This window comes from Hydra viridissima, unplaced genomic scaffold (genome assembly GCF_058129835.1).
Source record: "Hydra viridissima isolate aposymbiotic clone 2 unplaced genomic scaffold, HvirCarnegie_v1 scaffold_7, whole genome shotgun sequence".
NCBI classification, from domain to species: Eukaryota; Metazoa; Cnidaria; class Hydrozoa; order Anthoathecata; family Hydridae; genus Hydra; species Hydra viridissima.
This window is the reverse complement of record NW_028324306.1, coordinates 8,314,779-8,338,541: the sequence shown is the minus strand read 5'-3', so window position 1 is coordinate 8,338,541 and position 23,763 is coordinate 8,314,779. Positions and strand designations below refer to the sequence as shown.

At 35.4% G+C, this 23,763-nt stretch overlaps 1 protein-coding gene across 5 annotated transcripts; it reads left to right on the top strand.

The window, feature by feature from the left end:
- Positions 1–43: 43 nt before the first annotated feature.
- Positions 44–17,183, top strand: LOC149885991 (uncharacterized). Of its 5 annotated transcripts, none has more exons than XM_090093552.1 (3): positions 44–316; positions 789–3,083; positions 13,033–17,183. In XM_090093552.1, the coding sequence occupies exon 3, from the start codon at positions 14,369–14,371 to the stop codon at positions 15,224–15,226; it is 858 nt and encodes a 285-aa protein (XP_089949678.1). In that variant the 5' UTR covers positions 44–316; positions 789–3,083; positions 13,033–14,368; the 3' UTR covers positions 15,227–17,183. The 5 variants fall into 4 exon arrangements, with proteins under 5 accessions (XP_089949678.1, XP_089949682.1, XP_089949679.1 ...); XM_090093553.1 differs by lacking the exon at positions 13,033–17,183 and having other exon boundaries at positions 789–1,020; positions 2,598–3,729; XM_090093555.1 differs by lacking the exon at positions 13,033–17,183 and having other exon boundaries at positions 789–1,020; positions 1,799–3,729.
- The last annotated feature ends 6,580 nt before the right edge of the window (positions 17,184–23,763 follow it).

Genomic DNA, 23,763 nt, shown 5'->3' with positions numbered 1-23,763 from the left:
CTTTCATGTTAAGCGCCCTGGGGTCACTACTATGAAACTCATTCCGATCGGAACTGAAAAAATCGTAAACCCGATGAATTTCTTCGGATTCGACAAAATTGGCGTAAACCCGATAATCCCTAATTGCCTCTACTATAAACATTTTTTTTCGTATCGTAAAAACTTTCCGACGAAAATATTAGCTGATTCATGAAAACCAAAAAGATATTATCTAATTAATCCATTGTTTTTTTACATTTTGTTTTGTTTATATTATGGACAGTTGTGCAAACTTTCAACTAAATGCCACAAGAAAAACAAGTTTCAAAAAAGAAATGTAAGTAAACCCAATATCCTTATCTTAAATATATATCATACTTATTTCCAATTATGAATCTTTCTGTGCAACTACCACAGTCCTACGTTCACATGTTTTAGGAGTTTTAAGACGTTCTTTATCAATTTACAAGGCCAGCTAATCAATGTTTTATTAAACGATTAAAACCATTAAATAGTTATAAGTAATTTTTTCACTGTAATTTTCCTATGTTATAGACATACCACAAAGGCAATAATTATGTCATAGAACTTCCAATAAAAAAAAAAATTTTTTCTAAGGCATAACACAGCCACAATTAAACAGTAATTTTAAAGTAGTGAAATTATTATGTCATGTTAAATAATTTTCATCACATTACATCAAAGTTGTTCTTTATTGTTATTGTTGCCTGTTTATGTTGACCCTATACATAATACTATTCTCACACATAGTTCATTATATTTAATGTGCTTTAATGTTTTTATCCAAGGGGACAGAAAAAAAGAGCCTACATAGCTCAGGTGTCATTGAGTTTGTCACAAAAATTTGGCAGACTGGATTAAACAATTCAAAGATGTTTTAATGAGAAGATTTGGTGAAAAGTCACAGATGGCTCAAAAACACCAAAGGTTACCAATCTTGAAAAAAACCTGGGCATCTGAGGCTATCTATTCTAAAGCAGTTGCAAATGGACTCCTCATTCCAAACATCTACTACCTAAGGCATGTAATAATTTCTTACATTTCCCAAAGTATTCTAAACCTAGTTTAAAATTAGATTACCAAGTTTTATTCACATTAGATGTTAGTTTGGTTTGTGAGAAGCAGGATCCATTTTGACCAGACAAAATGTATTGGTCCTGAATGCAACCTATTATAAACCCTTAAAAGGAAGCCTTCGCCACTTCTACTACTCTATAAATAACAATAAATAACAATAACCTTTAAACTACTCTATAAATAACAATAATCTTTAAAAAGCATCAAAAAACATCCTAAAAGTTGTTCTAGCAAACTAAAATTGAACAATTCGATTCCATTTATTTAAATTTTTTTTTAGGAGAAATTAAAGTAATAATCAAGCTTGCTCTGACCAATCGAACAAATTTATTTGTTGTCTCCTGAAAAGTTTAGTTCTCTTTTTAATCATTTAGTGTAAGTTTTGTAGGAGAGAGAAAGTCAGTGGTTATCATATCCTTGATAATCTTACTTTATAAAAAGTATTGCTTTAGTATCACCTGTCTATGTTGACCCCTAGATGCCATTTACACATTTTGTAAGTTGGAAAATTTGTGTCATTTTTACTAAAATAAAAATTTCCAGGCATCAGTTTTAGTTACCTGACAATATTTTAATATAGTAAAAGTGACCTATTGCCCAAGGTGTAAATGGTTCCTAATATAGACGGTGCAAAATACTGCAATAATGCAATATCATAGTATAGGATGTAATCAATGTTGTAAAATGTTGCAAACTTAAAATGTATTATTTAACTATGTAGGACTTCTGGGACAACATCAAACAAGTGACTACAAAGAAGGTGACAGATTCTAACAAAAGTAGTATGGGGAGTCAAAAGCTAATACCACTTGATGAGATTGTTTTTGACATTAGACTCAAATAGTTCTATAGAATATAGTACAACTATTCTAGAATTAAATTCTGAGTTTTTATATTCAAATTCAGTGTGTTCTACTGCAATATTAAGAAATCTAGATAAAAGTATTTGTAATTGGCAAAGCAGTTTCTTTCATTATTAGTGACACTAACCTTAATAGTCTCTATTTTTGCAAATAACATTTAATGATTAACTTGGTATTTGATATTTGTGGAGAAATTCATATGAAAATAGAGTTTGGTCTGAAAAAAGTAAGAAATTTATTCGTGCCCAAATTCATATTTTTAATTTCTTACCCACTGCTGATTATCTGTTGTCGAGGTAGACAGTGAAAAATGAAATGTGGAACTTATTATTCTAATTTTGTCAATGAGAAATGTTAGAGATTGAGTTTGATTTTTGTTTTCAAAACAAGAAACTGTTAAAAAAAAAAAAGCTAGCTCAAATTATCGGATTTACGATTTCCGCTACACAGAGATCGCGTAAACTTTAAATGGGTTTTTACGCTGAAATTAGCGGAAATTCCGAAAAAATATGTTTATAGTAACGGAATGAGTTTTATAGTAGTGACCCCATGTTTAAAAAGGCGTGAGGGTCTTTATATCGAACAGAGGGGGTGTAAGAAAATTGCTCAGTGACGTGTTTACCGCATGATTAGTCAATACAAACTTTATCTTAACAGGACGAGGAGCACCAAGTACAATGCCTTTGAGAGACATTATCGCTTCTTCCACTCCATTTCTCACGCTGCTTACTGCATTTTTCACCTTATTTGGAACGTATGGATCAACGAGAGAATTTATTTGGTTGAAACCGTTGAAGACAGATGTTGCAATTCTTGAAAGCAACCCAGGTCTTGGTGCTGGAACCGGTCTAGGTGCAATAACGTTTGTTGAATCTGTAACAGGTGTGTCAAGGATGGATGGTTCAGCTCTTGTTACTCGATTTTGCAAGCGAGCAGGTCCGAATGAAATCAAGTCATTGGAAACAGGTCTTGGTGCAGACACAGGCCTTTCACGAGGTGTTACATCAGGTCCAACAACAAACCGCACTTTTCCAGGTTTCACAGAAACTTTAACAGGTAGTCGAACAAACCTGACTACGGTATCATTAACAGGCAAAGGTCTTGCATCAGTCGTCCGTCTACGAGGACCATGCCCAATGACAGGTTTTGTATTTTTTATAGCTTCAATAAGCTCGGCTTTTCTCATTTTTGAGATTCCTTTGACAGCGCGGTCTTTAGCCATCACTTTTAACTCTTTCATATTCATTCTATCCATTTTATATAGGGAAAAAAAATTCTTTAACTCATTTTCAATTTTTGGTAAGAATTTAAATTTTCAGCAAAATTTAAATTAAATTTCATGGCATAATCACTTCTATTTGAAATCCGTGTCTACTGTCAAAGTATTTCCAGTAATGACCCGTCTCTTTTCTTAATTTGTAATGAGAATTATATTCAGTCACTTTCCCCGTTTAAACATGGGTTATTTTATAAGTGAAAGGATGATTTCTAATTTCAACAAGTCTTTTCCATATAGGATCGACAGGTTTTTTCTCTTTTGGTTTACGTATTCTCGGTCTTCCCACGGGTCTTTTTTCTCTCGCATCTTCCATTAATTCATCTTTATTGATCAAATGGTTCTCCAGCGCTATCAGTGTCAAAGTTGTTTTATTGTCAGACGTTTTGGTAACATCATTTTTAACCAGCAAATCTTTCAAAGCCTTTTTTGTGTAAAGCATCTTTTTATTTTCTGAAATATTTTATTTATCTCAAATTCAATTTTTTTCAATTCTTCAAAAAGAATTAAAAATTAAATCCTTTCATTTTTCAAGTAAAGACGAATTGGCTTATATCTGAATGAATATAATTAAATGTTTTTAAAGCTTTAGACCAATTATGATACTGTTCAAGACCTTTTGGGCTTAATATTCCTTATCTATGATAAAAATGCAAAACAGTCACTGTTTTTAAAATTGGCAACACCTTTGCAAAAGGTATTCCTTTAAGCATTTCTTTAAAAGCGATTTTTAGTTCATTTGGAAGTTGTTCTATGTTTTTAAAAAATTCAAGTAAAATTTGAGATTTTGTTACATAAGAAGTTAGATTAGGGTTATCGTTAAGAGCATTTAAAAGATCATCATTTTGTATGTTTCTCATATCTCTATTCATCTTTTTAACCATCTTTTTATCCATCATATCTTCCATCTTTTTTATTTTCGTTGGAATTTATTTATCTCAAATTCTTTTTTTTTTTTCAATTCTTCACAATTCTTCAAAAAGAATTAAAAATTCAGAGGCTTTAAAAATTAAGCAGCAGGAGCGCAAAATCTTCCCATCCAACCAGATGAAGCTAATTTTTGAAGTTCTTCCCACTCTTTTGCGATGATATCATTTTCCGCGATGATATCGTCTTCCGGCAAATCATCTGACGAATCATCGTCTTCAGAATATGACAAATCATCTGACGAATCGTCATCGCTGTCATAATCAATGTCGTCCTCTGGATCGAGGATTGGATATTGTAAATCACACGCCAGCACATAATCCTGTTTGCCTGATCTGTATATGACGATGATAAGATCTTCACCCGTTAAATTTTTATGAATGACAACCTTTTACCATCTTTTAAAAAATAATGATGACCGAATTCGTCCATGAAACAATCTTTAATTACAAATTCGTTACCAACAGAGTCGTGAATGATGAGATACTTTTTTCCAGTTTCGTCAAAGTAAAATTCATCACCAAGCTCTTCCAAATTAATTTTTCTCCTAACGAAGCCATCGAGCATTTCCACATACTGATGACCCAATTCGTTAACACGAACGACATACCTATTTCCAAATTCATCCTTACGAATCAAAACCCTTTTTCCAAATGAGTCTAACTCATAGGGTAAAGCAAATCCTTCACGACTTATCCAAAGTTGTTCACCAGAGAAGGTGGTATAATATCTTCCGAATCTACTCATCTTTTTAAATGCTAAGAAATTTATTTAACTTTTTTATTTTTAGCAATTTGCTAAGAAATTTATTTAACTTTTTTATTTTCAGCAATTTTTTGAGATCCTGGAAAATCTTCGATTTTTTTGAGCAGCGCGTCCATTTTCAGTTTTCCAGACATTTTTTTTCTTTTCTTCCCAATCGCAGTCCAATTCAAGAACGCGTCTGTCAATCGCTCTCAGCTTTTCTCGCTTTTTCAAATTGCTCCACTCTTTGTTGTGCTCTTTGATTTCTTTTTCCATTCGCGAAAAGTCATCCTCTTTTTCTTCCCACAAAATCGCGTAAAGCTCGTCTCTTTTTTCATCGCTGTACATTTCAGGAATTTTGAACGAGCCGCTTTCAGCCTTAAACGCAAGAGCCTCGAGCTGCCTTTTTTCGTTTGCATCAGGCTCTCTTTTGCTACACTATAGAAAAAACGGGTGAAACGACATTTTTATTTCAGAATTTATATTTTAACTCCATTTTCATCAACTTTGCCGTTTCGTTTCTCCAAATAATTGTTGCCATGTCCCGTCTCTTTCATCGCTTTGTAAAGAGAACCGTATTCGATCACTTTTCCTGTTTCAGCGTGAGTTATTTTTACAGCCACGGGATTGTTTCGGATCAAACGGAACCTTTCATCGGAATCTATCGGCTTGACGTCCTCCATCATCGCATTTTTGTCAATCAAATGGTTCTCCAGCGCAATCATCGCCGAACCCATTTTGCTTTTCGACGTTTTGGAAACGCCATTTTCGATAAGTAAATTTTTAAAATCCTTTTTCGTATAATTCATCCTTTTATTAAGGACCAATTTATTTTTTCCTAATAAATCCACCTTAGTAAACAACGTTCATTTTGTTTCCGTCGGATTTGATTCTGAGCAGCTTGTCAGAGATCACCACGGCAAAGGCTTGAGTGTCTGCAGGAACGTTTGCGTTAAAGGTGGCTTTAATTTTCACGTCCAACACGGTCGATTTTAACCTCTCAGCCTGCTTGCTCACGTCAAAAACGAAAAGAGGGCAAATGTATTTGTAAATCAGTGCTGTCAAATTTGGCTGAGCGATAATTTCGCTGATTCCAAAAATCTTGTTGTCAAACTTGCTCGCGTCCCTGTAAATTCTCGAAAATTTGTTGTTTGTAAAGGACAAGTCGTAATCCACAGCAGGATACCTTTCGCTGTTTAAGGTCAAATACATGTTTTTCAAATCGCAGTGGTCGAACACGGAAGGGTTTAAATCTTGACTGCCGTCTTTGCCGGTTTGAAATCTGACATTGATGTACCTAGGTCGTTCGCTGGCAGATCTAGCACTCAACCTCAAACTGAACGCATTGGACACTGGAATGGAAATGGTGTCGCACTGTCTGGATTTAAACGATAACGGCACGTCCACTTTGGACTCGATGAGTTTGTAAAGATTGTTTGCCATAACAGAGGGGGTGACATGAGGTATGAACAAAGACAGTTTGCTCAAAGCCACTTTTCCTGCAGCTGTTTCAGCGCTCTTAAAAATCGCATCAACGTCGCTCTTTCTCACAAGGGTCACGGTGTGTTTGAATCCGTAAAGAACTTTTTCGTAATCTTCGCAAAAACCAAAAATGTGTTTTAAAGGAACGCAAAATGAAAATGTGCCTTTATCAGCAGGCTTCTTAATGATGTAGTCTTGTCTTTGACTAAACCCGCTGTTATTTACAAGATCGGCAAGGGCAGTGGTTTCTCTTTGCCACAGCTGATTCATTCCTTCCGACACTTGGTACTCCACCGGATATTTAAGGAAACCCAGCATGGTGGTGGCTTGACCTGGGCTGTATATGGTTTCAATCTCTTGATTCGACAACTGATAAGAAATCTGACTGAACAGGTGCATGATGCCGTTGTTTGCAAGAGCAACCGCATCCACATAGGAAGTCCCGTCTGCTTTTGTCAGTCTTCTTTCCACCAAAAGGTACGCCTCACAGGGAAGCGTGAACAAATCTTGCTGCTCAATGTTGATTCTTATCTCCCCGGCCGTGTTTAAATTGGTGCTGACCGGTTCATATTCGTGAAATTCAAATCTCTCAATTTCTTCATCAACGATGATTTCTTCTGTAATGTTTAAAACATCGGAATTTGCCATTTTTCTATACCAAAGAAAAAAAATTTTCAGATCCTCATGCAATTTTTATCCCGCTTCCCATTTTCACCAGGTCTTGGATTTGAATGGCTTTTTTCCTGGACAGACGCAGAGAACCCCCAAGAGAGGAATAATCGCTGCTGACCGTTGGAGCTGCTGATGCAACCATTCCGGAAATAATGTGTTTGCTTTTTTGAGTGAGCGGAGTCTTTTGAGGCTTCGGAGTTCCAGTCTTTGCATACACTTTTTCTAGCGCCTTTATCAATAGCCACGTCTTTAGCAGTCACAATCGCCGAAGAAGTCAACTCTTTTCCAGCAGATTTTGCAGCTGTAATCGCTTCTCTTCCCAACTCGCTTTTTGCAATTTTACCAGCCAAAGTAGACGCTGCTCTCGATGCGCTCGATGCTGCTGCTCTTTTTAAAAAATTTCTTAACGTGTCAACGATTCCACTTCCTCCAACAACGTGTTTCTTAACATAACTGTTTCTGTAAATGATCATTTTTTAATACATGAAAAAAATTTTTTTGACAGAACCTATTTTACCTCGATGACCTTCATCATTGATTTGTATTGGCTTTTGCTAATCACTTTTTGTCTCAACAGCTCATCGCAAATGCTCACAGCTTCATTTCTCGATCCCGTATTCCCAGCACGACAAGCAGCCACGCTCAATTCAAGCTTTTCCACCAACGCATTCGGATCGCTGGGAAGAATGATGACTCCTAAACCTTTTTTCTTCCTATCATAAACTTTTTTCATGCGCTCCTTATACTCATTATACTTATCAATTCCAATCTCATCTTTCACTTTTTCAATACGTGCTATGCCTTCACGATAATCCTGTTTTAGCTTTTTTTTTTTCTCCCTCTTTTCATCTTCAGCAAGCATTTGATCAAGCATTTGAAGATCATAACTAGTAGGAGCCGAAATAGAATCTTCTTTACCAGTATTTTCGGCTATGGAAAAACTTTTACGAGATTTAAGCTCTTTTTCTATAGGGATGATGAATTGATTGTATTTCTCAATCTCTGCAGCTCTTGGTTTGTTATACCTCGTATCTGACTTTACAGCTTCACTCTCCGTTAAAATTTTCGAGTAATTAGCCACATCTTCTGCTGTCACGTCAAAATTCTTTGAAATGTTTGGATTGGTCATGAGCTCCCAAAGACCTTTTGTTCCTTCATACCTTTCACCGCCAACAATCATATCGTTACCTTCAAACATCACTCCCATTTTTCCAATCGTATATTGACCATCGTTTTTGCTCAATTCAAAATTGTTCTTAAAACTTCTTTTAAATTTTGCTCTTGTGTCCAGATCAAACAAACTTTTTATGAATTGATCGTCCTCAGGAAAACTAGACGGCTCTTCCATTCTTGTCGAGTCATATTTAGGTTTAAACTCATCCTTGATGCTCTCTTGCTCAGCGTTTTTAACCTCGGATTTTATCTTATTGAGCATCTTTTCGTTGCTTTGGATGAGCGGCTTAAACAGCTTGCCCACATCCGTCTGAAAATCAGCATCTAAAATGTTGTCGTTGATGCTGTTCTGATAAATCCTCTTTCTTCTGTCATTAATTTCTTTCACAATTTCATCCCTTTTGTTCGGGTCTTGTATTTTAAAAAAAGACATGGTTTTTAAAATACGCTAGAAATTATTTTTTCCTCCATGAAGGCTTTAAATTTTTGAAGATCATCAAGAAACAATTGAAACTCTGAATCGCTTATTTTTCCGTCCATCAACGCTTTCATGTTTTGATAAATCCTATTTCTTCTCTCCAACACCTGTTTCGCAATTTCATACCTTTTGTTAGGGTCTTGTATTTTAATAAAAGTCATTGTTTTTAAAACACGCTAGAAATTTTTTTAGATCCTTTGGATCCGTTGAAAAAATCTTTAATTTTTTTTAGAATCCGTGGAAATCTACGATTTTTTAAACAAATTGTTGAACGTTTGAATGGCGTCTTCTCGACCTTTTTGAATCAGTGTCTCTTTAGTCAATTCATCCATTCCGTTTTTGGTTTTGGTTCGTATTTCCTCCGTCAAGGCTTTAAATTTTTGAAGCTCGCCAAGAATCAATCGCTTATTTTTCCATCCATCAACGCTTTGGAAATGTGCTCGCTGATCGTGTTCAATTTTGACTCGGCCAACACTTTTATCTTTTCGTGCTTTTCCGCTTTCAACGCCATCTTTTTGTTCACTTGACCTCCAACAATCGATAAAAAAACCATTCCAATAGCCACGCCTTCACACACAATCGCTGCTGGACTGGCAATAATGGTTGACAAAAGACCAATTCCAGTCGCACCCAAAGCAATGCATAAGGCTTGCATCGTATTGTCCACATTCGAAATGATCCTGAAAACGCGATGGTACTTTTTGCTGAGATGAATTCTCTTTTTCCTCTCGTTGTCCATCTCTTTTTGGATTTCGCTTATTTTTTGAAGACGGTAAACGTGTCCTCCTTCTTCTGCAGGAGCCGTTGGAAGGGTTGAGTATATTTATTTGTAACTGTTATAATCCATTTTTTTATTAAGAAGAAATAAAAATTTCTTTTCCATAGTCCACGGATTTCACAAGTGAAATTTTAAAAGAAATTCACGAGACAAAGACTTTCTCCCTTTTTAATCACGACGTCCTTGTCGCTTCTGTTGTAAGTTTCCATGACGACGTTATCTACCAATTCTGAAAAAAGCAGAAAGTGACTGAAATAATTCAGCTTTAAATTTAGATCATGTCTCAAATTCACCAAAGCCATCCTGCTGTCCACTTTAATTCCAAACATAAAAACAATCGTTTGCTTTGAAGAACGATTCAGCTTAATGTCTTTTTGAGAAAATATTTCACATTTGGAACGCACCTTTCTAGGAGGATGAGCCAAATTTTCGTTAAACTGTCCCTTTCAACTTCTTTCCGTCATAATAAACGATTCTTCTCATCTTTTTAACAGTGAAGGAAACTTTTTTCTCAATCTTTCTCTTCTCTCTTCGACTTTTTTTCCCATTTTTCGTCTTCTTTTTTACTTTCAAGGAACCATCGATAAAAAATCCTTTCTTTAGTGTTCATCATTTGCAGAATTTTTCCTTCAGGGTTACAAATAGACATTTTTCATTTGTGCTGAAATTTATTTATTTCATTTTTCATCGAATTTTTTCATGGTTCAGCTAAACCACTTAGACGTACGCTTTTAGGTCTTTCAGACCCACATAAATAGCTCCTAACATAATTTTATGCGTAATAATAGGCTTGTCCGAGAAGAAGGTAAAAGCTTCCGGATTGACCGACTTGTGCGTCGCCAGAGTTGAGCGTGACGACAAGTCTTCTGCCGGCTGCAACGCTGGGCATGGAATCTGCTTCTGCAAAATTTCTGTAAAAGGAAATGATGGTAGTGGATCCGATGGAAACATTGGATTGATACAGCAGTCCTGTCGATTTGTTGTTGATTGAGGATATGTTTGATCCGTTCCACGAAGACAAGTAAAAATCTTCCAATCCAGACGAGGAAAAGATGCATTTGCTGTCAGCGTCATATCCAGGAAAAGTATTGCAATTGTTTGCATTGTAAGGCGTCCATGGGCTGAGGACAGTACCGTTGCCTGGAGGTAAATTTCCGTCGTACATTCGAACTCTTGACTCCCACCAGTTTCCAGAGGCGCCAATGACGTGCATCCTGATGTATTTCAAAAAAACTCCATTTCCTTTTCCATTGGTGTTCAGCAAAACATATTCGTTTCCGTAAGTCGTTTGAAAATATCTGAACGTCCTGCAATACAATTTAACGGAGGAAAGGAGAGGAGGGATGGAGGTGAATGTGGAAATGAACGGTTGAATCCAGTAAGTGATGGCTGTAGTATTATTATTTACTAATTGGATGGTCAAGCTTGATGTAAACGGCAAGTCGAGCGTGAAATATCCTCCCAATGAAGTGGTGCTGAAAACGTTGCATCCTTGCAAAAAGTTGGCATAAAAAGGACCGCCGAGAGGGGAAAAGAGCAAGTCGCAAGCAAGGGCAGTGACGTCAACACCAACAGCGTCAGTGACCATTGAATAATTTCCCACTCTGATTTCTCCGTCTGCCAATAACCGAATAAAAACATACCCCAATGGATCTGCTTTTACCATCTTTTTGTTCTCCTTTTTGCAAAACAAGGAAGTGATGCTCTTTTCTTTTGTATACAACTTTCCGAAAAAAATGGGGGACGCGTTTGGATTTTCAGATTTGTTTTTAAAAATAGACAAATACTGTGTCATTATTTTTTTTGTTCTTCCTCCTTTTTTCAACAAGGCCGTCTTATGTATGACTTGCTCGCGAAGAAATTTTGATATTTTTTCAGTCACCTCTATAAACTTTTCTTCTTCTGCTGTCATGCCTTTTTTATCGTCAAAAGCAACAAAAGACATGGAATATCCCGTCAGCTCTTTCGTTTCCACACTGCGATTTTCAAACACACCCAAAGAAAACAAAACGGGGGTTCTTAAAATAAAAGGACCTTTTCCATTTGCATACTCGTAATACAGCGGAATCTTTTGGTACTGAATGGGCTTTGTGGCTGCGTAAATATCCCCAGCCAATAATTTGCTCTCGTCAAAGTTTTCAACCGTCACAAAATTAATCTTTTTTAATGGGAAAGAAATTTTTTTAGATCATTTTAAGATTCGAAGAATCCGCGAATTTCACTAGTGAAATTTATGATCCGTGGAAATTCAACGCTTTGACTTCTGCTCCTTGACTTTATTTATTTTTCTTCGAGCATATTCGAACATATCCTTCAACACCATACCAATTTTTTCAAAACGAATCCCTCCACACTTTATTTTCAACTCAAATTCATCCATTCGACGAATAATGGTGAAATACAAATCATTTTCAAAGCTGTAAATCTTGTAATGGTACTTTTCTTCATAAGGCGAATAATAATACGACTCCTCGTAATTCTCCGTCTTAAGGTACTCATCTATAAAGGGCTCAAACAAAACCATCATCTTGCTCATTTTTTAATGGACCTGAAAATTTTTTAGATCCTTCGGATCCTTGGAATTTCACTTGTGAAATTTTCATCAAGAAAATGACCAATGTCGCTCGAAAGCAAACTGATCAATTCTTTATTGTCTACCCACGAATTAAACGAGTCTGGATACCCCAACCATTTCACCAATGATCTGCTCTTGGTTTTGCGAACGATTTTTTCAATGCTGAATATGTCCTGATGCGTCTTTTGCATCTCCTGCTCGTAAAAAGTGCCTTGAATTTCTTCACCGTTAGCATCAGCGATTTTATACGTGGGAGGATCCGTATACTGAACTTTTGACTCGGTAAAAACCTCTTCAGTCCATCTCGGTGTATACCCCTTTTCAAAATGAGACTTCTTTTTTGTGATCCGACTTTGTCACCTATTGAAAATTTCGGTTTTGCTCTTTCTCTCTGTTTACCATTCAGGTTCATCCAGACCTTATTTTTATTCTTTTCATCACTGGCTTCCACTGGAGTCATTTTAATGGAAGAGTGCCTTGTGCAGTTGTAATTTTTCACCATCTTATCTAATACGTCAATATATTTATTGGTATTGTTGGCTGAAAAATATTTTAACATTCTCTCTTTCATCCATCTGTTCCATCGCTCAACGACGCAACTTTTTTCCTCGTTTTCAGTGGAATACAATTGCACACCCAACGCTTTCACATGCCTGTTGTAAAATTCTTTTCCTTTATCCACCCACAATTTGACGCATTTTCTTTCACCGAAAATCTTTTTCAACGCTTCAGCTACTTCAAGACCCGTTTTGCTTTTTAACGGAACGATCCATCCATACTTTGAAAACACGTCAATCACCATGAGTAAATATTTTACGCTGTTGTTGAATTTTGAAAACGATTGCATGTCTACCAAATCTGCGGCCCATATCTCATCAATGTCGTTCACAATCACCCTTCTTCTTTTAAAATGGCGAATGACCGGTTTATGAAGCTCCTCTGCAAGCTGATCCGTCCATTTCAGAGGCATTTTTTTTTTTTTTTTAGATTCTACACCCAATCCAAATTTAGCTTTAGCTTTGATCACAGGAGTAATAAGCTTTCTTTCGTTGATCTCTCTTTGAGTGGGATTGGGGATCGAATTCATCTCCTCAAGCATCATCTGATCTGCCACATTCCTGTTTTGTCGGTCATTGAAATATTTATAAGCCAAATCATGGTGATACGCTGCATTGTCTACTCTGTCTACCGGCTTGCTCCAATCTTGATACATGTCCGTAGAAGTCAACCTCTTATCCAAATTGGTTCCAGGTCCTGCAAAGTTCATCCCAGGAATGTGCATTTCTCCTGGAAATTTGGCCCACGGAAGCTTCACTTTGCTAGACAGCTTATTAATCGATTCGACCAAATCACCTCCTTTTGTCGCATGCGAAGAAACAAATTGGCATTTGGTCGTTCCGCAAGAGTCACAAGTCCCTTTCAACATAGGTCTATTGTTTTTTGTCATCTCATTTTTCAAGTGAATGGTTTCAGTTTTCCTTTTGCATTTAACGCAGTACATTTTAAATACAAGAAAAATATTTTTTTCCCAGTACAAAATGGAAGTCATTGATTTGTCATGGAACATCGGAAAAACCAAAAGATACAACAACAAGCTTTTGCCAAGAAGCATTCGAGGAATCATCGTCGGAAAGTCCGGTTGCGGAAAAACAACCTTGCTGCTCAATTTACTGCTTAGACCTGGATGGCTGGATTATAACCACTTGCAAGTCTTTGGCAAATCCCTTTTCCAACCCGAATACAAAATACTCAAAAAAGCCTTTGAGAAGAAACTACCAGAAGAACTTATTCTACAATTATTCAACATTCAAAGCCAAATTAAAAATTTAAACTCCAGTCCTGAAGCCGTCATTGATGAAATCTCAAGAGAATGGGACGGAGAAACAGACATGGAGTGCCAATTTTTCGAAAGTGAAGAAGACGTGCCTGAACCTGAATCCTTAGACTCGACCAAAAACAATTTGATGATCTTTGACGACTTGCAACTCACGAAACAAAACAAATGCGAAAAATATTACATCCGAACAAGACACTCCAACGTTGACTGCTTTTACCTCTCTCAAAACTATTTCTTGCTACCAAGACAAACCATCAGAGAAAATGCCAACTTTATTTGCCTCTTTCCTCAGGACGATAAAAATATCAACCACATTTATCAAGATCACGTTTCCAGTGACATGAAAAAAGAAGAATTTAAAAAGTTTTGCAAGCACTGCTGGTCTCAACCCCACGGATTTGCTGTTATCGACTTATCCTCCAAAAAAGACCGTGGAAAATACAGAAGTGGGTTGAACGATTTTTATTTTCCAAACGTATAAAAAACATGTCTGGATTTTATTTGCTTGCCAAATCTAAAAAAGATCTTCCCACCGTATCAAACAGCTCCATCAAAACATACTTTGAAAGACCCATCGAGCTGGATTTAAACAAACAGTACGAAATGGCTCTTGTAGGACTCGAAACTTATCGAAGCTACCCTAACATCACCTCTAAAAATAACGTTTTCAGATACAGTCCAAATGCTGGATCGAACAGTTACACCATCTACATTCAAGAAGGATTCTACGAAATTAACCAGCTCAACGAATACCTTCAAAATGAAATGCAAAAACAAACAGGAAGCTTGTACAGAGTAGACGGAGTCACCATTACAGCAAACGAGTCTTCGTTAAAAGCCGTATTAAAATTTGGAAAGTCTACAGCAACGACAAGATACTGGGTTGATTTCAACGTCAATAACAGCATAGGATCGCTCCTCGGATTCGATAGAAACGAATACACCTACGTCGAAAAAAAAGAAGACCCTGTTGACCCTAATAAAGTCACAAGCGTCATCGACACCTACGAGTCTGAAAACATCGTGAGAATTGAAGAAACTGCAGTAATCCGAGTCACCAACGACATTATCGGCTCGTCTTATTTAGACGGAAAAACAACAAACGACATTTACTCCTTTTACTCACAAGTTGAACCCGGAACCAAAACTGTTGAAAAACCTTTTCACTTGATTTACCTTCCCATCGTTGTCAGCAAAATTTCAAGAATGGAAACACAAATCGTTGATCAAGATGATCACTTGATCGATTTTAGAGGAGAAGACATCATTGTCAGATACCACATCAGAGAAAAAATCTCATCCACTCTACACGATCTTTTCTCAGGAAGCGCTTTCAACCGGTAAATTTCACTTGTAAATTTCACTTGTGAAAAAAAAATTTCCTACTCTATTAAAAATGTATCAAAAAGATTAAACTCAACATTTCAAAAGGACAAGCTGACAAAATTAAAAAAGCCATTCAAAACGAAACCGAAGTCAGCATAAAACTCACTCATCAAGACTTGAACGGAGAACATATTCTTGCTGTCACTAAAACCCAATTGAACAAAATTGCAAAAGCCTACGACAATGGAAAAGGTACCACCCTCAAACTCAGCAAAAAACAACTCATGCACAACGCAAAAGTAGAAGGAGGATTCATCGGTGCCCTTTTACCTTTACTAGGAATGATCGGAAGTACCATCGCCACAAAAGTCGTCCTTGCTCTTGCCACTGGACTACTCTCTGGTGTTGGAGCCTCTGCCGGTTCTGCCATGGTCGACAAAATCGCTGGACGCGGAATAGTTTACTTAAAAAAAGACGGAAAAGGACTAAAAATAACCAGATTAGGATCCGGTATATACCTAAACCATTGGGCTGGAAATACTTAAGGCTATGGGCTTTATATTAAAAATTCTTCGGATCTGAAGGATCTAAAAATAAAAAAGCATACGATCGTATTGGCTCTGGTGAAGAAGAACAATTCTCCGGCCTTGGTTTACTTCTCGGTTCAATTCACCCTTCAATAGCATACCCATTTTAGGATCCATTTTGTAATGCGAAGTCACTAAAATTTTTAATCCAACAAGAATAAAAGATTTCCCAGGATCATAGAAAATACACTTTTATCATTCCTATTTCTCCTGTTGACGAAATCATCAACGTCTCACCCACATACACATCCAACACGCTCGAAGAAGAAACGATTTTTGAAACCCGATACAGCTGATCAGACTTACGCACCAAATCAAATTTCTTATCATCACTCTCTTCTCCAAACTTAAAACTCTCACTAAAAACACCGCTTGTCTCCATTGAAAATATTAGCACCCCTTTCTCTAAAAACACTCTAAATTCCGATGTCGGCTTTATCATCTTACACATTTCACTAAACCTACTAGCCGAAACTCTTCTCTTTGACCAAATAGAATAGCGCTCACTCAAACTCACGTTTTGAACGCTTTCCATCGCCACCTTAATATTATACGCAAACTGGTCTAAAGATCTCACGGCGATTTCCAAACTTCCCGCACTCAAAATCGACAAAGTCAACTCGCTACCACTTTTCACCGTTTTAAACACCTTTCTCACATAACTCTCAACACCCACATGCAACGATTCCACAAAATCAAACACGTACTCCTCAAAACGATCTGCAAAAAGATCCACTTCAAACATTAAATTTATCGTTGTTTTTGTTCTCACACTTATCCCTTCTTTACTTATTCGCAAACACACCATCCTCATGTTATTGAACAAAAGATCAAACAACGCTTTCACTTCACCTGCATGCTTTGTTCTCGCTAAAAACATTTTCTAAATAAGAAGAAAATATTTTTAAATCATTGCACATGATTTTTTGAATAAAAAGGAAACAGAAAGACATCTTAACAAATATACAAAGAACATCATTATTTTTATATCTTAATAAGCTTGCAAAAATAGTCAACCCCCCAATACCTATCAATGCTCCCTTAAATATGGGAAACCTACCAATGAGCTAGAACCAGCGTACCCCCCATATATAAGGGTATCAATGCGCTAGAACCCGCATTTTACATCTACTAACTATTACTCCAACAATATCACAAAGGATGTTTTCAAAACCAATCTCAAAGGTTTTTCCAATTCATTTTGATGTATATAAACATTCGACAATTGCCATAATCTTTAAACTTATTTATCTGCTTTTAATAAGTTTTTGTAAATTACTTGTTAATTCAACTAATGACCATGCATTTGTTGTCATTGATTTATAATTTATTTCGAATAATAATAATTTTACTACAAAAGAATTTAATAAATCGATTTCTATTTCTTCCAAACAAATCGGTTAAATTCGTTGTGTCAACAGTCTACTAAACACTACTGCTGATTTTATTAATTTATTTATTTTCAATCCAGATCTTTTTCTTTCTCACAATATTTTCATTTTCTTTTTCTTTATTTTCTCCAGTTTTATTTATCTTTACTATACAAATTAAACATGCTAAGTCAAATTTCAATGTGTTGTATTTAAGCAGGATCCATCCTCCTATAGTAGAATAAATCACATTTCTATATAATTATAAAATATACTTGTAAATAATTTTTTTTTTTAGTTATATAGTAAGCATTGTAAAATAGTAATTGATTTCTTTGACCAGGAAGTTCCATCAACTACATTAAAAAATAAAAAAAAATCATGAAAAGTACTCAAAAGAGACTATGCTGTCAAAATATATTTGGCAACTAAAAGAAAAAAATATTAACTTTAAATTAAACTGGTCTATTCTAAAAACTGCGCCTACCTTATAATAACATATCTCAAAAATGTATATTTTGTTAACAAAAAAAGTTTAAAATTATTACTTATTTAGATCAAGAAAATTTACTAATTAAAAAAAACTGAACTTATTTCTAAATGCAGACATAAAAATAAGTACCTTTTAAAAAATTATAAAAACAAATGAGCAAACTTATTAACCAAATTTATTTAATTCTAAATACCAATTAAAAGTAATAAATTGTATTAACACTATATATACATATAAATATGTGTATTTATATGTATATATTGTGACCACACGCTCTATTTTGTTTATTACGAATAACTTCCACCGACAGCAACCATTCTGTTTATGCGGCCATCAAAAAGCCTTTCAAAATAAAATCGCTAAGTATTACCGAGTTCTCGACACTTCATTGTACGTCGTTGAAAGAAATTATTAAATGTCGGATTTTCTACCCTACCTTCTGAATCAAAGTATGAAGAAACAATATAATTCAATATCGATGTCTTTTAGCTTGTAGATAACTAGAAAAGTTGTGCTTAACAATTTAAACCCTTTTTTTTTGAAACATTCATCTTTAAGTTTAAGGACAATATGCGTCATCCACCATATTTTTGTCAATAATATTTTTTTCAACTTAACCCAAGTTTTGCTAAGTATTATTCAGCTTAGACAACAAATTTTCAAAAACAGTTTTTTTTAAAAAGGAGTTGTAGAAGGTAGGACGAACTACCATAAAAATTTGGACTGGCCTTAAATGACCTGAGAATGCAATTTCTCATCTACCGGAACTAAGCATCGGCGTTACCGCACCGGCGGTAAAAAAAATTCGGTAAATTGCGGTAAAATGCGATAAAATGCGTATTACGCATTTTTACCGCAGTGCGGTTTATCGCAGTACGGTAAAATTGCGTATTACGCATTTTTACGCTTTCTTATTACAGAAGACGGTAAAATTGCGTAAAAATGCGTAAAATCGGTAAAATTGCGTAAAAATGCGTAAAATCGGTAAAATTGCGTAAATACGGTAAAACTGCGTAAAAGCGGTAAAAATCGGTAATTTCGGTAAACTGTGATAAAAGTTAGTAAAAGCGGTAATTATTATGGTAAAAAATTACTTTGTTTTTATCAAGTCAGATAGTTGTTAAATAATTAATTACCTTCTAAAATTAAATTAGCCTCCTATATAAGCTTGATTAAAGTCAAAAAAGACTACCAGTCTCAAAGTTCTTGCTTCAGTGATCTGATTAGTACACCAAAACCACTGCCAAATCAAACCATCTTCAAGAAACTGTCTTTTTGGAATTATTTTACCAAGCATGACAGAGAAGAGGATAACATCTCTGGCTCTGGCAAGAAATCAGGATTTGCTGAGTGCAATAAGTGTAAAAAAATGATTAAGCTGTCTTAAGGTAGCACCAGTGGAGTTAAAGTTCACTTAAAGTAAGTGTTTTACTCTTACTGTAGTTTAGTATATTTTAAATCTCAGTAATTTTGCGTAAATGCGGTAAAATGCACGAAAATTTGAATTACTCAAAACACATCAATGTGTCTTGTGGTTCGTGTATTTATTTTTTATGAACTATCTACTATTGAAACATTGTAATTTGCATCCTTTTTAACATTTATAACTCGGCTATTTTCTTTCAGATTCTGCCATTCTTTATCTTTTTACGAGATGTAATAAGCTGATAATGAAAATAAAGAGGCTGATAAGTCCAGTACCATAAAATGATATTTGCAACATTTTAACGTTTCTGATAGAATGTAAGCAATGCTCTTATTCCCGGTCTTCTGAAAAACAGGTGACCATGCATAAAGTTCAAAAAGACATATAAGTTCTCCACTTGCTTTGCAAAAGAACCGTAAATGAGGATGAAGAGTGTGACCCTCAAGTTGCAGAGTGCCTACACAACTTCATGGAAGAATTTAAGAAAAATCTATCAAATAATGGCATTAGAGTGAAATACTATAATGTGGGTTCACTTCTGCACCCATATTATAGATGATATACACTTAAAAATATAGCAAACAGTGAAGAAGGGAGGGAAACTGCCATCAAGGAATTGGTTGACAATTACCCAACCACAATCCAGTTCTATGAGTCATTGGTTGATGATTATACTTCGCTAAAAACATCAGACCTTGACAAATCTATTGATCCAGTGGACCTTGAGTTTTTGAAAGAAAGGAGGCAGATTTCAGCGAGCGCCCTGGGACTTTACAGTAAACCCAATCGAAGCTCAAGCCACCCTTGATGTTTGAATGTGAAAAGTATCAGACAATAGCCTTACCCAAAAGGAATGTGGATACTTTTGAATATTGGAAGCAAGATAAAAATGATTTACCTTTGCTAGCTGGTCTGACTAGAAGTTACTTGGTTATACCTGTGACTTCTGCTGATACAGGTTTTAGGCATAATGCAAAACCAGAAAACACCAGCATGTTAGTTTTTTGTAAGTCAAAAGTACACAAAGGTTCCTTCTAACCTCAAAGGTTGGGAAAAAACTTGTGAAGAAGAGCCATATAAGTTACCACATATCACACCACCAATTGAGAAGACTCTCCAACAGGGAAGATTACAAAGTCAAACTAAAACTAAAAAAAGAGGTGCACCTAAAAAGACTTTTCCTAGCCAAATATCAGAAACTGAAACTGGTTCTGAAATTAAAGAGCAACAATAGTTGCAGTTAGACACTCAAAAGTGTCAAGGACTCTAGCTCAACAAAAAGGGTATAAAGGAACTCTAGGTGAAGACAAAACTCAAAGTTTTTTATTTGTTTATTGCAATGACACTTCAACAAAGACAAAGTAGTAGCAGTACTAGCCAAAAAGCAAAATTAGTTAATGTAGTGAAGTCGAATAGGGGAATGAGAAAAAAAAGTACAGAGCATCTGAGCTTGCAAATATTTTATAAGAGACAGATGATGATATATCTGATGATTAATTTTTTTATCAATAACTTATTTCTTTAAAACTGTAAATGTAATATTTACTTATAGATATACAAAAAGCAATTAAAATATCTTTTTTAGTTTTTTGGTAATCAGCAAAAAAAGAGGTAAATTGTGATAAAATGCAGTAAATCGTGGTGAAAGGCGGTAAAAAGTGATAAAAACGGTAAAATGTGATAAATGCGGTAAAAAGTGATAAATGCGGTAAAATTGCGTATTACACTTTTTTACGCAAAATTACCGCTGTAATTACGCATTTTTACGCTTTTTACGTAGATTTACGCATTTTACGCAAATTTACGCATTTTTACCGATGGTGCGGTAACGCCGATGCTTAAACGGAACAAATATGTTTCTGCGGCTTTTATTTGATCTTAATGAAATACGTAAAGTTTTGGGGGGTTAATCATAGGTTGCGCCAAAATTTAGTTAATTAAATTATCAGTGCTATTCAGAAGCAGTATAACAAAAGAAAAAGATAATTTAAAGTATGCTTTTAATATAGTTTGTGATTTTTTTTTTTTTTTTTTAAATTTTTGAAGGATTACGAAAAAGAAGCTTTAAAAGCTCTTAGCAATGGCATATTACCCCCGTCATTAAACCTGCAAAACGTAATTATATTTCGCCATTATTCATTTTTTTAAATAACCAAAGTTCTCTCGTCTGACTTTCCAAAGTTCACGGGAAAAAATAGTCAGACGAATTATTGTCTATGGTTATTTAAAAAAATGAATAATGGCGAAATACGAAATATATTTACGGTTCGCATGTTTAAGGACGGGGGTAATAAACTTTTTAAAAATCAACTGTTTTCAACCAATTATCAACCATTTTGCCAAATATAAATATACGTCGAATATATTTTGTAAACCCGTATTTTGAACTTTCAAATTAATGTTTTTCACAGCCTGTTGGTCGGCAAACAAAACAATCTATGCGATTGCTGAGAGCTATTAAAGCTTCTTTTTGGTAATCCTTTAAAGACTTAATAAAAAATAAATCACAAACTATTTTAAAAGCATACTCTAAATTATCCTTTTCGTTTGTCATATTGCTTCTGAATAGCACTGACAATTTAATTAACTAAATTTTGGCGCAACCTTTAATTAACCCCCCGAAACTTTACGATATTTCATAAAGATCAAAGAAAAGCCGCAGGAACATATTTGTTCCGGTAGATGAAAAATTGCATTAGCGCAAAAACCAAAGTTTTCTCGTCTGACTTCCCAAAGTTCACGGGAAAAAAAAGTCAGACGAATCGTCTATGCGTTTATATGAATAAACGAGCTGGCCCGGATAGCGATCCGGGCTGGTTCGTTTATTCATATAAACGTAAAATAAAATTAAGTTGAAATAAGAACGACGCCGAGATCTCGGCAAACGGGCTGGCTAGTTTGCCGAGCCAGCCCGCTTTCCATATAAACAGGCCCTAACTCTTTTGTTGGAATTCATGTTTTTATCTCGTGGTAAAATATTTTTTTGCCGCAATGATTTCTGGACTTTAAAAAACTTCAACTTGGTCTAAACCGAGTCGAAATCAAGTCGCACGACGTCGCGACTTAATATCGACTTAAAATCGACGTCGATAATGCGTCGAGTGCCGGCTGGGAAATTTACTGCTTTTATCACTTTTTACCGCTTTTTTTGCTGATTACCGAAAAACTAAACAAGGATTTTTTAAATTGCTTTTTGTATTTCTATTACTAAATTTTACATTTATAGTTTTAAACAAACAAGTTATTGATAAAAAATTAATCAGCAGATGTTTCATCATCTGCCTTTCATAAAATATTTGCAAGCTTAGATTCTATGTACTTCTTTTTCTCATTCCCCTTCCTATTCGACTACATTAAATGACCTAATTTTGCTTTTTTGCTAGTACCACTACTACTTTTTCTTTGTCGGAGTATCTTTGGAATAAACAATTGAGAGACTTCGAGTTTGGTTTTCACCTTGAATCCCTTCATACCCTTCTTGTTGAGCTAGAGTCCTATGACTATCTTGAGTATCTATCTACAGATATCGTTGCTCTTTAGGTTCAGAACCAGTTTGAGTTTCTGATATTTGACTTGGAGAAGCCTTTTCAGGTGCATCTCTTTTTTTAGTTTTAGTTTGGCTTTGTGAATTTCCCTGTTGGTGAGTCTTCTTAGTTGGTGGTGTGACATGAGGCAACTCATATGGCTCTTCTCCACAAGTTTTTTCCCAATCTTTGAGAACTAACATGCTTGTGTTTTCTGATTTTACATTATGCCTAAAATCTCATTTTCATTTTGCTTCCACCATTTCAAATAATCCGCATCCCTTGCAGGTAAGGCTATTGTAAGATAATTTTCACATTCAAGCATCAAGGGTAGCTTAAGTTTTGATTGGCTTGACTGTGAAGTCCCAGAGCGCTGCGTTGAAACCTGCGTCCTGTCCTTCAAAAACTCAAGTTCACTGGATCCATAGCTTTGTCAAGGTCTGATGTTTCTAGCGAAGTATGATCATCAACCAATGACTCGTAGAACTGGATTTTCAACCAATTTCTTGATTGCAGCTTCCCTCCCTTTTTCAATGTTTGCTACATTTTTGAGTGTATATCCTCTATAAGATGGGTGCAGAAGTGAATCCACATTATAGTATTTGACTCCAATGCCATTGTTGGGTAAGCTTTTCTCAAATTTTTCCTTGAAGTTGTGTAGGCACACTGCAACTTGAGGGTCCCGCTCTTCAACATCATTTACTGTCGTAGTACTTGTATATGATGTAAAGAATTTTATTTTTTTATTTATAACTAAGCGTGCTAGAGCGGTCTTTATTTCTTGTAAGAGAGAAAAGTAACAAATTGCTCGTTTTTATATAACGACTGAAAGGAAGCGTGAGAGGCTTGAATGACTGCTCGATTGCGCGCAACATTTACGATTCTTTTGCAAAGCAAGTGGAGATTTAATTTTAATTTCTTTTTGAACTTTATGCATAGTCACCTGTTTTTCAGAAGACCAGGAATCAGAGTATCGTTTACATTCTGCCAGAAACGGTATAATGTTGTAAATACTACTGAACTCTTACTCATCTGGAATTAAACTTTGAAGATCTGGTTTATTTAGGGTTTCAAGAGCAATTAGTAAACCAGCCTTCAATATAAGGATTAACTTAAGCATTATAAGGTTGGAATTCCGTCTTGTTGTCATTGACT

What these genes read in the sequence shown, in the direction of transcription:
- LOC149885991 (XM_090093552.1), top strand. Translation starts at nt 14,369, where the DNA reads ATGTCTGGATTTTATTTGCTTGCCAAATCTAAAAAAGATCTTCCCACC.